The sequence below is a fragment of the Brachyistius frenatus genome, unplaced genomic scaffold (assembly GCF_029030835.1).
Source record: "Brachyistius frenatus isolate BFR_SWC_R1_liver_20210118 unplaced genomic scaffold, ASM2903083v1 Contig_65, whole genome shotgun sequence".
Lineage (NCBI taxonomy): Eukaryota > Metazoa > Chordata > Actinopteri > Embiotocidae > Brachyistius > Brachyistius frenatus.
Window position 1 is genome coordinate 2,180,001 of NW_027210664.1, and position 14,632 is coordinate 2,194,632.

The 14,632-nt window shown below is 43.4% G+C and overlaps 1 protein-coding gene across 1 annotated transcript in view; it reads right to left on the reverse strand.

The window, feature by feature from the left end:
* The window catches only part of LOC138625761 (sodium channel protein type 3 subunit alpha-like), a 77,438-nt gene that overhangs the window by 151 nt on the left and 62,655 nt on the right, over positions 1 to 14,632 (reverse strand). The window contains exons 10-12 of the mRNA XM_069706896.1: positions 732 to 873; positions 277 to 474; positions 1 to 197 (exon numbers count right to left, since the gene is read on the reverse strand). The exon at positions 1 to 197 is cut by the window's left edge and continues 151 nt beyond it. Coding sequence (XP_069562997.1) covers positions 1 to 197; positions 277 to 474; positions 732 to 873 — 537 coding nt within the window. The remainder of the gene's footprint in view (positions 198 to 276; positions 475 to 731; positions 874 to 14,632) is intronic.

Genomic DNA, 14,632 nt, shown 5'->3' on the forward strand with positions numbered 1-14,632 from the left:
CCAAATCCTTCCTCCGTTACCTTTCCCCCGTCCGTTATGTCGACCTGTAGCAGCTTCTCCTCCGACAGATTCGTCTCCACGTCGGCCACGCCCACCAGCGCCTGGCTCCGCCTTCGCTCTTCCAAGCTGTCCAATGGGAAGGGCGAGAGTTCCGGCGACATCATTGAGTCGGAGTCGAGAACTTTCTGGGCGGCAAACTGGTGGAAGAGTTAGAAATGTGTGAATGATTTTGCTCCGGATCCGGAGCAGGAACCGCCGACTCGGCGCGTCGCTCACCTGCTGCTCCTTCTTGAGCCGCTCCATGGCGACCTGGAACTCCCGCTCCTTCTGGCAGGCCTCGGCGATAGTGGCCTGGTTCTGCTCCTCGTATGCCATGGCGACCACGGCCAGGATGAGGTTGACCAGATAGAAGGAGCCCAGGAAGATCACCACCACGAAGAACACCATGTAGGTCTTGCCGGCTGAGCGCAGCGTCTGTCGGAAACAATAAACAGAGTCAGGAAGAAAGAAAACGTGTCTCTGCCTGCTGATTGGCTGGAGGAGAACCTGCAGACATTACTCAGGGCAAAAGAGTCACTGGTTACTCCTGGCAGAAGGTGGCGGTGGAGCACTTGAAGGCCGTTTGCAAACTGCCATTCAACAACAAAAGGCTCTGTGACCAGACGAAGTCGGTTTGATGTTGGATGTATAAACAAAATAAAAAGAAAACTGATGGATTGATTGACAGGTACCTGGTGGTAGACGTTTTCCCAGTAGTCTTGCGTCATCAGTCTGAACAGGGACAGAAAGGCCCACCCGAAGGTGTCGAAGCTGGTGTAGCCGTAGTTGGGGTTCCTTCCCGCCTTCAGGCAGTCGAACCCATCAGGGCACTTTCTGCAACACACACACACACACACACACACACACACACACACACACACACACACACACACACACACACACACACACACACACACACACACACTTTAGAGAGAGTGACAGTGAGAAGCTGTCAGTAAAGTCTGTTTGTTGTTGTTTTTTGAGGATTTTGTTTTTTGGGGGGATTTTGAAGATGCCAGCCGTCACCAGGTGATCGGGGGGGCGTCTGGTTACATAACGACAAACTACTGCTCGTCTTCAACCTGTGATTTTAAGAATCTAACACCAGTGCTTTGTGCAGAGAAAAGTGGGCAGAGGGACATTTAGAAAGCTGAGAATTAAAAACACCGTCCGTCTGTCTGTCCGACTCCGTTTCCTCGTCGGGTTGTTGTCGTTGTGCGACCGGGACCCGCCCACACGTGTCGCCGTGGAGACGGAACAGATAGCGTGTTGGTGGGAGGGGGAAACGGGGGGGGGGGGCATTCGTCGTAATTACTATCAGATTAATATTCCACATTCGTGTCCCGTCGCATTCGTCGTCGCCCACGGCGATCCGATCCACGGAGGGAACGCCGCTAGAAGTTCACAGCGTCGGCACATGACTCCTTATTGTTAGAAGGCAGCAGCGAGGAGAGGTGAAAGGTCAGAGGTCACTGCAGCCTGGAGGATGAAACTCTGAAGCAGTTCCTCTTTCAGATTATTGCTGTTTTAAATTTCACTAAATCAGATTTTTTTTTAGATAAAATTCTTGAAAAACATTCTGAAAATATTTTTTTAAAGTCACCACAGAACATTTGTACAATGTTTTTAAAGCGCATCATCAAACTCTAAAATAACGACATTTTGTGAAAGTGAAATAAAAAAAAACCTCTTAGTTGCAAAGTTACACAAATCTGCATAATTAGATTTTATTTTTGGTCAACAGACAGATATTAAACTGACCAAATGAAAAAAAACAACCTCCATGCAATGACTGTTATCTTCATAAAGTTCAATTACAAACTGCTGCAACCAAACTCAGTCAAATAATCATCAGACATTTTTGGATCTGCAGTTTCTCAGAGGATGAAACGTGTGAAACCTCCTGGAGGGACTCTGGATGTTCAGGAGATCTGCGTTCTGATCGGCACACTCGGGGGGAAAAAACACACTTTGTTCTGTGCAAATGCGCCAAAAAAACTGTAAAGCTAAATTCCTAAATGACACAAGTCCTGCAGAGGGAGTGAAGCGTGATGAAAAGTCTCCCCGGTGGAGCTGCAGCACAGAAAACAAACTGCAGAAGAAGAGTTGAGTTTGTTGCTGCTGCAGCTTCGAAGCGAGCGGAGGAGTTCTGCAGGAGAACCGAACCTCTGGTGGAACAAAGCGCTGAGTCACAGAGGAGTCTCACGCTGAGTCACTGGAAAAAGGTTGTGGCCGTGCAGACGCTACCTGGGGACTCAAACCGGCAACCTGGCGGTCGCGAGCCCACCGCGGTGACCCGGGCCCGGGGCGGCGCCGCCCCCGCCGGGCCGCCGCAAACAGCTGGGAGGCTTTTCAGCAAGCGGCTCCCACGCTGAGTCAGCGGCTGTATTTATTATCACCTTACTACACGGCAGTTGGTGGGAGATGCTGATGCTAATTCATTAAATAAACCGTCCACTTATATAAAAGCTTTACATAACACAGATCAATCGCTTTTTACTTTTACACTCAAAGGATGATTCTGGCCTTTAAAGTTAGAATTAGATAAATAAACGTTTTCCATTATCAACAATCATATTACAGTATTTCTACTGTCGGAGTTTACGGGAACAAGAAGTTCAATCAGTAAAAATATAATTCACTGCAAAAGATGAAGAAGCAATAAATAACAACAATTAAAGATGTCCTCCAGTGAAAATCTATTCAAAGTGTTTTAAATTTTTTTTTTTTTTTATTAAATCTGCTTTTGAAAAAAGTGAAATAATCCATCAGCATCATGGCTGAGTATTTTTTTTGTTTTGGAACTGCAGTAACAGTCTGACAGTGTTTCATCTGTCACAAACCTTAAGAACCAATCCCATCAGCCTGGGGCGGGGCTTCCCGCATCTAAAGCTCTTATTTTGACAGCAGATGAAGCCGTCTTATTCTATATTAGTCACAGACTGTCTGTTCTGGAAGGATACTTCATTTTTATGATTTATTTTGTTCTTCCAAGTTTGAAAAAAAAAGATTCAGTAGATCACTGAAAATCACATTTTTCCTTTGATTGAAACTTCGGCACAAAATATCTCACTTAAAAGCCTAAAAAATTAAATCACAATTTTCTGCTAAAGCTGCCTTAAAAATCCAAAATGTTTGATCACTACAACCACAAAGAAACTTTTTGTGATCATCTTTTCTTCTAATAAACTTCTAAATATATAATTTTGACAACCACAAACCGTTTTTTGTGGGTTTCATAAATGCCAGAGGAACTTTAATGCAACAAATATTAGACTTTGATAATAAAGCTATGCTGCATCGAGAGGAGCTTTAAAACAGTTGTTTTCTACCTTCCGAGCTTCTCAACACGAAGCAACAGCAGCTCTGGCTGTGGATCTGTAATGACGACGCTCGGCAGCCGACCTATGAATCATACAACCTGAGCTTTCTGCCATTTCAAATTTTCAGCGAACAGAATTTACATTTATAAAACCAACAACCAGTAAAAAAACAACAACTCAGAATTGGTTTGTGTGACTGCACGAATCGATGAGCGCCTGCATGTAAAGTGTTCGTGAATCGGTTTGGTGATTAAATCTGGTGATGAAGGTCGAGTTACACAAACATTACAACAACAAAATATATTTCAAGGTAATAAATCATCCACAAGCAGCTGCTTATCCGGACATCAGTCAGGGACTGGGCAACGAGACAGCACGAGTATAAACGTCTGTTAATACAGTAACAACAACAACAATCCATTAATCATATAATAAATCAAATAGTAAATAAAAAATCCACAGTGCCAACCGACGAGGACAAAACTCAGTTTACAGTAACGTTAATGTCAATCTAATAAAAAAATATATATATATGATCTTTAAAGAATCAGAAACTGGCTTTTAATGTAAAATTGTAATGTTATGCTGATAGAAATATAACAACAACTGTAACGGATTACAATTACATTTATTTTGTGATTTACTAAATCTAGTTCCTCGTCATCACATGATGTCATCATCAAAACATCCCAGCAGCACCAGAGTCCAGATCTGATGGCAAACTGTGGAGCTGCTGATGGAAACGTTACCGTAACAACAGTCGATGCTGATTGGATAAAAACTGATGATGTCAGTGTTACCGTAACAACAGTCAATGCTGATTCGATAAAAACTGATGTCAGCGTTACCGTAACAACAGTCGATGCTGATTGGATAAAAACTGATGATGTCAGTGTTACGGTAACACGACCGTCTGATGTGCTGATGTTAGAAAAAAAACATCACGGTTTAAAATCGAGTGACGAGCGGAGGACAACACGGGTACACTGATAACACTGGGGATGAAGTCATCACACACACACACACACACACACACACACACACACACACACACACACACACACACACACACACACACACACACACACACACACACACACACACACACACACACACACACACAGATATGACTAACTAGTCATCATGATGCCAGTAAGACTGACACCAACCCTGAGCAAGGCCTAAAGAAAAAACATCCTAACCTAAATAAAACTTTACCCTGACTTAAACTTAAACCTAAGCTTACCCTATCCTAAATCTAACTTGACCTTAACTTAACTTCACATGAAGCAACATTTGACTTTACCCCAACTTTAATTTACAGGAAAACATAAAACAAATCTTAATTTAAAACTAACCTGAACCTAAAATCAACTTAACCTAAATTTAACCTTTTCCTAATCTAAATTTAACCTTAATTTATCCTAAACTAAGTTTAACTTTACCCTGACGCTAACCTAAATCTAACTTTCACTTAACTTTATCTTGAATATGAAACAAAACTTTACATAACCCTTAATTTAAGATTGTCTTTACCTAAATTGAACCTTTCCCAAATCTAAACATTAAACTAAACCTATTCTTATCCTAACCTAAAATTCAACTTTACCATAAATTAACTTGAACATGAGCTCAGTTTAACTTTACTCTAAATCTTATGATTTATGAGGACATTCCCATGAGGAAGTCCTCACAATGAGACTGTGTAGACAGATTTAAGACCCCACAACATGAGTAATACACACACACACACACACACACACACACACACACACACACACACACACACACACACACACACACACACACACACACACACACACACACACACACACACACACACACACACACACACACTATGAATGACGCGTGTGTCATTCCACCACTTCCATCCATCCGTCCGTCCATCTCATGACAAGTGAGTCAACATGGTGGCATGTGAGTGTGGAGAGTGGATGTGAAGTGTGTATGATGGGATGACTGAGTGTGTGTGTTGTGTGTTTGAGAAGCTCGAGGACATAAAAAAAAGAAAAAAAAAGAGTGTGTCTGAGAGGTTTGGAAAATGCAGACAGGAGGTTGTGTGTAGTTTATAGTGTGTGTGTGTGTGTGTGTGTGTGTGTGTGTGTGTGTGTGTGTGTGTGTGTGTGTGTGTGTGTGTGTGTGTGTGTGTGTGTGAGGTGTCGGAGTGTGAGAGCCGACAGTTATCTCTCACACACACCTCTGTCTGTGTTAATGGAGGGACGCCACTTCAGACCCCCCACTCACACCAAAGGAGGCCCCTCAGCCCGGCACTTACACACCTCCGTCACACACACACACACACACACACACACACACACACACACACACACACTCAGTAGGTCTACACAGGAAAACATGCAACCGTCTGCTGCTGTGGCGTCACAAAGATTTGAACACTCGGACGCCAAATTTAGCTTCAATCTGAGATTCCAGATTAAAAAAAATAAAAAATCCGGTGAGCTGTGTGATTCTTTAAAACCAAACATCTCCGAAACAAAACTCAGATGACTGATGATTCAGATTTTAAAGGAAAACACGCTGATTTAACAAAAAAAACTCGACATTGATGAATAAACGAGAATCATTAAATGTTCAATTATAAGTGCTGCTTCTGAGATCAGGGCTCCGGTTTCAGACCTGGTTTGGGAGTGTTGTTAAACTGGGTTCTGGCCTGGTTCTGGCCTGGTCTTGGCCTGGTCCTGGCCTGGTTCTGGACCTAACTCTGGGTCTAGTTTAAGACTTGATTAGGAGCAGTGTTGGAGAATCTTCTGTCTGGTTTTGAAAAATGTTCAGTTCCAGTTTGGGGCTGGTTTCTGGCCTGGTTCTGGCCTGGGTCTGGCCTGGTCTTTGCCTGGTTCTGGCCTGGTCCTGGCCTGGTTCTGGCCTGGTTCTGGCCTGGTTCTGGCCGGGTCCTGGTCTGGGTCTGGACCTAAATATGGGACTAGATCTAGACTTTAAATTTAGGACTGTTTCAGGTTTTTTTGGCGCTCGTGTTCTGACTCCAACATATGGAGGGACACGACGCGCTGCTGAGCTCTGATTGGTCAGTTTGAAATGAGCCTCACCTCGAACCGGCGACACGAGCAGCGCGGAGAGAAAGCGGTTGGTGTGAAGAGACGAGGATCAAAGACAGCGATGGAGAGCTGCTTCCCACGATGCAGCGACAGGTGTGAAAAAAGAATTAATGAAATGAACTAAAACGTCGTGTTCATGCAGAAAACAGGAAGTTCACTGAGATGAGAGAAGAAGAAGAAGTTCAACGTCATGAAAGGATCAAAAACTCAGAAGGACAGACCGACTCATGGTGGAGCTGTTCTGGGACACGTCCTGATGTCCTGGGGATTTCTGTGTGTGTTTTCACTTCATGTCCCCCCCATTCTGTTCCCCTATGGCCCCCTCATCCCCTCCAACACACACACACACACACACACACACACACACACACACACACACACACACACACACACACACACACACACACACACACACACACACACCTCTCTAATTATAACACTCAGGTAAACTCGAGTCCGGGAGGAAGAGAGAGTACTTAGCATCGCTATAGCAACCGTATCCCAGTTCTGGTTGCCGGGGGAGACTGTTTTGTGCCACCTCTGCTGGGAGACGAAACGACCATGTTTTTTTTTTCTTTGTGTGTGTGTGTGTGTGTGTGTGTGTGTGTGTGTGTGTGTGTGTGTGTGTGTGTGTGTGTGTGTGTGTGTGTGTGTGTGTGTGTGTGTGTGTGTGTGTGTGTGTGTGTGTGTGTGTGTGTGTGTGTGTTTGTGTGTGTGTGTGTGTGTGTGTGTGTGTGTGTGTGTGTGTGTGTGTGTGTGTGTGTGTGTGTGTGTGTGTGTGTGTGTGTGTGTGTGTGTGTGTGTGTGTGTGTGTGTGTGTGTGTGTGTGTGTGTGTGTGTGTGTGTGTGTGTGTGTGTGTGTGTGTGTGTGTGTGTGTGTGTGTGTGTGTGTGTGTGTGTGTGTGTGTGTGTGTGTGTGTGTGTGTGTGTGTGTGTGTGTGTGTGTGTGTGTGTGTGTGTGTGTGTGTGTGTGTGTGTGTGTGTGTGTGTGTGTGTGTGTGTGTGTGTGTGTGTGTGTGTGTGTGTGTGTGTGTGTGTGTGTGTGTGTGTGTGTGTGTGTGTGTGTGTGTGTGTGTGTGTGTGTGTGTGTGTGTGTGTGTGTGTGTGTGTGTGTGTGTGTGTGTGTGTGTGTGCCATGTTCCTCACCACGACTCTGTAACATTTGAGTTTTACTTCAGTCTCGATTAACAGCCTGATTAACATTTATCAGAATTAAACATCTTTGATTTGATTTCATGAGCTGAAGCAGACGTTTTGGATCTGCTCTCCTTCTCGTAGTTTAATCCACTGACACACAATATCTCACTCACTGAAGTCTAATCTCATCTCCTGTAATCAATCTAATATAATCCAGTTTAATTTACTCTAATATACCACATTTATATCTAATTAAGATTAAATACAAATTACAATACAATTTAGTCTGTCTTTTGTCTAATGTATTTTCGTCTGCCCTCACCTATCACAGTCTGACCCAATCCAATCTAATCTAATCTAATCTAATCTAATCTCATCTCATCTCATCTCATCTCATCTCATCTCATCTCATCTCATCTCATCTCATCTCATCTCATCTCATCTCATCTCATCTCATCTCATCTCATCTCATCTCATCTCATCTCATCTCATCTCATCTAAACTATTCTAGCCCAAACTGAATTAAAATAATCTTGTTCTATTATAAATAATCTGAGTCTAATCATTCTGATTCTGTGTGATGGATTTTAAATGTCAGCTGCTCGGAGGCTCCAACTGTCTGTAGCGACATGATGATGAGGACTCGGGTTTCGGAGCTTCTGGAGTCGTCTACTTTGACTTGAGGTCAGCGTGGCGCTCTCAGTGTCTCCACGAGACGGACGGAGAAAATCCCCGCAGCTCTGATTGTGTTTGAACGCCTCATCGGTGACACAGCAGCTCCTGAAATAGCAGCGAAACCATCGAGGCGGGTCGACGCGCCGTTAGCATCACAGCACAGGGCGGCCTGGATCCGACCCAACGCTTTGATCACGGCCCAGCGGTAACTGGCTGTGAGTGAGTGTGTGTGTGTGTGTGTGTGTGTGTGTGTGTGTGTGTGTGTGTGTGTGTGTGTGTGTGTGTGTGTGTGTGTGTGTGTGTGTGTGTGTGTGTGTGTGTGTGTGTGTGTGTGTGTGTGTGTGTGTGTGTGTGTGTGTGTGTGTGTGTGTGTGTGTGTGTGTGTGTGTGTGTGTGTGTGTGTGTGTGTGTGTGTGTGTGTGTGTGTGTGTGTGTGTGTGTGTGTGTGTGTGTGTGTGTGTGTGTGCCACTTTGATCACCACATTTGGTCACATTAATAACAGAGTCGTCTCCGATGTGTTATCATTAGAACATCTAAACCATCTTGATTACCAAGCACTTACAAGGACACACACACACACACACACACACACACACACACACACACACACACACACACACACACACACACACACACACACACACACACACACACACACACACACACACACGCACACGCACACGGCGCTCACATCACCCTGATCCCGAGACACTTGTTCACAGTAACCAAGAAAAATACTCATCAACATTCCCGTGCTGAGCCGACGCGTTAAAAACAGACTCACTGAAGGGAAACCTGAACTTCAACGGTCACTGATTCGATGTTCTCTGTTTCCACCGGCTTTATTTACAGACTCATGGAGGTGTTATGGAAGAGTTCGCACATGCAGTCAATGCAAATACACGAGAGGACACGAACAGACAGCAGCACAGACCGAAGGCAGATTTACACCTGAAGATGGAGGTTAAAAGACTGGAAACATTCAGGACTAAAATTCCTGAACCATCGGTGATGTCATCAACCATCAGTGAGGTCATCAACCATCAGTGAGGTCATCAACCATATTTGGATGAGCTGGGGGAGGAGCCAGCGGTGGATCTGACCGATCTGATTGGAAACCTGACGATACTACGTCCCGCCCACCGATAGCTGTAACCTGACTGCACCACAGGCCTGTCAATCAAACAGACACGCCCCCAAAAACAGGTCTTCTTGAATCTTCTTTTCTAATGAATGAGGGATTATTTTCAGATGGACCTCCAGAAAACTAATAAGAAGGAGTGACTTTAGCTAACAACACCGAGATAACTGATGGACACATTTTATTCACTTTGGATTTGATGAGAGAAGTTGAATGGGAGTCTATGGAGCCGGAGGCTTTTTGGAGCCGACCTCTAGTGGCACTCGCTGGTATTGCAGCTGAAGACACTTGGATTGGATTCACTTTTCAGACCCTGAAAATCCATCCACTTTTATGAAACTCCCTCAATTATCACTTGGTACAAATACTTTTCGGGAACATTTGATTGGTTTGTAATGTTCTCAGTGTAAAAGGTTCTGGTGGCCCATCGCCGACATGCAGAACCACGTTGGTATTTGTTCAGACTTAACAGCTCCGTTTAATCTCCAATGGTGTTTTAATGCTTCCTCTGCGTTCAGCGGTCCATTATGGAAAATGCCAGCGCTCTGTTTATCTCAGCGGAGAGCTTTTCATACCGCGGAGTCTAAAAATGTTGCTGTGATCGGGAGGAAAATGAGTCAGACACAGTTTTACTTTTTTTTTGTAATGAAAGAACTAAAAGGAAATAAAGGCTGCTTAACCTTTTCTGGACTGTCTTAGATCTCTTCATCCTCAAAAAGAAAAAACACTTTCGTGACATCCGATGCTGAGAAGCTCCTCCGGTTCAGGTCGGTCACAAGACTTTTATTTGTGTCCTCTTCTTCTCGGTGGAGAGTTTTACTGTCTTACAGTTTCATATGTTGCTTCAGTGTTGCATGCAGTTTTAATATCCGGCATCATTTCAGTCCAACATCAGTGAACAATGGCTTCAGTTGGGCTTCACATGTCAACATTTTTAATATTTAGTTGTCTGAATTTTGCCTATTTAGAACGATGCACTTAAATTACATTAATCTGATGGGTTTTTTTTAAATATTTTACAGGATTCATAAAAAGCTAAAAACATTAAAGACAGTTTGTAAGTACGAAGCATTTTGGTGTCACAGTATAAATATTCTTGTGTTTGCTGGTGTTTTCATTGATAGTTTTAATGTAAAGTTTCTCATATTACCAGATTTTTATGTTTTTGCATGTGTAACTGTAAAAAGAAAAGAAACTTTTTTCATTTGGAGTTTTAACGGTGAGGTTTCTACTTCCTGTGATGTGAATGCCGTTCGCTGGTTTCGGTGAGGAGCCGCCGGCCTGTAAAATCCCTGAGAAACGAGTCCTCCAGTGGCTCATTACTTCGCCGTGTGTTGCTGTCATGGCAAGAAGTTGCGTTGGCTTTGATTCAGACCCTTGTTTGGCGCTTCTCGAGAATAGCGCAGAGTGCTAAGTCATGTTCATTTCACCAGCTGTGTCCAAATGATTTATAGCGGGAGGGGCAGAGGAGGGGGTGGGGGGATAATGTGACGTTACAGAAATAGAGCCTGAGGGGGCGTGGGGGACGGCGTCTCAGCGGGACGTGGAGCCCACCGTGGACCGGAGACGTGGGTTTGAGATCAGCTCTGGATGTGTTTGTCGGTCACGTGGATCGATAATCCTCCACAGACCAACTGAACTCACTTCACTCTTCTGTCCAGCTATATATGTTTCTCAGATCTGTTTGTTAGAAGCTTTTCTCTGACCTGATGTCTCTTAAGTTTTCTCTCTACTTCCCGTCTTTCCTTGTAACAAGCTCAGATTTATTTTAATGTTTGTTTATACTATATTACTGTTTCTGGACCTAAATATATTATATTATAAAGTGGGAATCACAGTCTGGATATAAAAGAGTTCGTGGCTTCAGGTCTGAAAAATGGTTCCGATGCAGAAGTGTCTTAAACTGCAATACCACCATGTGCCACTAGAGGTCGGCTCCATTATTGCTATTTTCAACATTCATTTTGTAATGGTGCTAATAATCTTTTTTTTAATAATAACTCAACTCTGCTACTTAGTAACCATTATTGTGACATTTTATTTCCCGTTCGATCTGTGATTTCCTGTCACTCAAGTATAAATGCAGAGAGAGGTGCCATCTGTCCAGACTGTCGAGTGTCGGTCAATAATTTCATCTTTATTCGGACACATTGCTGCCGTCTGCTTTAATGTTTCTGAACTTCTTCCTGTCTGTCTGAGTCTCTGTTGACATCGCTCAGCCGGCCGTGAGACGACATCGATCTGCTTCCACATGTCCGCAGTGTCAACTCATTGTGTCAATAAATATTAATCATTTGTGTGCAACCACTTCCTCCTCGGCCTCCAGAGTGGACTCTGTCCTGTTTAATCTGTCCTGCAGACTCCATAATTTCTGTCAATACTGCGTCTCCTGCAGTTGGACTGCTTACTCACACTTCAACAGACACAACAAGGGAAGGCCGAGGAGTTTCTGTAATTATTCAGACTTATTTATCGTAAGTGATGCCGATGAGAACTTCTGACACTGAGGTGGATGGATAATCTCAGGTATGGAGAAAGTTTGGTTGGTTTTAGAGGAAGATCGTGTTTTGAGTTAAAATCACAAACTGTTTATAAAAGAGTTCGTAGCTTCAGGTCTGTAAAATGGTTCTGATCCAGAAGTGTCTTCAGCTGCAATACCAGCGAGTGCCACTAGAGGTCGGCTTCAAAAAGCCTCCGGCTCCATAGACTCCCATTCAACTTCTCTCATCAAATCCAAAGTGAATAAAATGTTTTTTTACAAGTTATTGTGGCGAAGGTCACCTTTGACCTCCGAAATCGAATAAGTTCATTCTCAAGTCTTAGTGAACATTTGTGCCAAATTTGGAAAAGGTCCCTCCAGGGGATCCAGCGACACCGTGATGACGAGAGTGAGGACGACGTGATTTACGAGATTTAAACTTTTTTGTTATTCGGCTTAAGAATAACTTACGAAGTACAGATTTGCTGCCACTTATTGTTTCAGGTTTCTTTGTCCGAGTTAAATCATTAAAATCAGGCGGAATAAACAGAGATGCTGATGTTAATGATCAAGATGGTGGACGGAGAGAAGATCAACGGGTCGGCTCCGATGCCGTCGGTGGTTTCACACTCAGCCGTCCGCTGACACTTTTATTTCTCAGGCGTCGCTTGTCTGTTTGGGTTTTTCAACTGTTGGTCACTTCTTGGAAGAAAACATGCCCCTAGAGAGACAATCCGTCTCCCTCCGTCCCCGCCGAACGTTTCCTGTCTCTGTGTTGTACTTTGACGAATGTTCTTTGGCTCCGCCTCTCCGTGTTCTCCAGCCCACGCCTCCGTTCTTCTACCGGGGTGCTGTGACCTCGTTCCACCATCGCGGATCAATAAAGTTCATTAAGCAGGAAGTAGGAAACAGTCCGATGAATGCAGACGTGTTTCGCACCATTCAGTCGTTACATTACTTTATTTTTCCCTGATGAAGTTAACGAGGCAGACTTAAAGCTTAAAACACATCTTATTTAAAAAAAATTAAAAAAAATTGCAATCAGGGAAGTTCACTACCTTCAATCTCCATCACAGACTGGATATAAAAGTGTTCGCAGCTTCCGGTTAAAAAACAAATGGGTCCGATCCAGAAGTGCCTTAAACTGCAATACCACAGAGTGCCTCTAGAGGTCGGCTCCAAAAAGCCTCCGGCTCCATATGCTCCCATTCAACTTCTCTCCTCAAATACAAAATCAATCAAATGTTTTCCACGACTTATTATGGTCTTATTTACTGAAGAAACTCTTTCTTATTCATTTTCTGGCGGTCCTTCTGAAAATAATTTCATCATCAAACTCGAAATTAGGCCTCAAAAAGCAGTATGTTTTGGGACGTGTCTCTTTGATTGACAGGTGCAGTCAGGTTTCCACTATAGGTGGGCGGGGCTTAGACTCCTAATCAGATCGAGTCAGATCCACCGCTCACTCCTCCCCAGCTCGTCCACTTATGGCTCCAAAATATTAAGATGGCGACGGATGAAAATGTCACTTTTATTTTACACTGTAAACTTTTCATGTATTTTTGTTTCTTGTAATTTCCCTTTTAATATTTTCTTGATATTTCAAGATGGTTGTTCTTTGTGTTTAGTTAAGTGCATTGGTGATTGAAATGGTGATTGAAATTGAAATTGAAATTTCAGTAGCTAATCTGAAGAAACCTGTAAAACCTCTGAACTATTGGCTATTTCAGAGTAACTTCAATTCCTTTACTCTTAAACTCTTATCTTGGGTTTTATAAGGACGAGCTATTGATGCTGTATCTTGATTCTTTATATTTGTCGTTTTTATCATTAAAAATAAATAAATAAAAAATTACATGCAGAATCTCACTATAAAATGCTGTTAGTCTGTCATATCTGTTTATAATTGTGTGAAAGATATTGTTCAGAATCTAGAAATATCAGAACCATGATGGTCCGACACTATGCTTCAGTAATCTGAACAAATATGCACTCGCTGGTTTCTTTTCAGCCATGACCACGATCTTTATCTAACATCGACTGGTTTTAGTTGATCTTATATTTCCATTGGTGTTTCGGAGTAAAGCTGCAGTCCGTCTGGGGTGTTTACTGCACATCCAAACTACCGTTCCCTGACTTCAGCCTTTCAGGCAGCGCCTCCTCCCAGCCAACATCAGTGAGGGGAGAATCGCTGCCTTAAAGACAAAACTCGAGGAACAAATTGTCCCTTCGCTTGTCCTTCCATAACTGCTAGCTTTAGAGCTGCACACAAATATGGACTTAGAAACACCTGCCAGCGCTTACAGTAGCAGTGATGATGATGTGATGATGATGATGATGATGATGATGATGACTGGAAGCTGCAGGAAGACAATTCTCCAGGAGGAGATAATGCAACGTTAGATAACCACAATAAAGGGGGGTCGGGTATTCAGTATTCAGATTCAAAAACTAGCATTTAAAAAAAACAAAAAACAATACAAATGAAGCTGTGGACTGAAACCATCTCTTAACCCGACGGTGTCCTCTGTGAGTGCTGCACTTATCACCGGCTTCTTGCGCTGATTAATTAATGTGGAGGCAGCGTTTTTACGGCTGCACGCTGCCGGTCGAGGTCGAGCGGGCTGCAAACGTTTTATATACTCGTGGGGAGTGTAATCTGCAAAAGTGCGTCGTATTTTATCAGCTCATTACATCCCTCCGATGTAAAAATATATATCTATTAAGAAAGGAGTAAGTGCT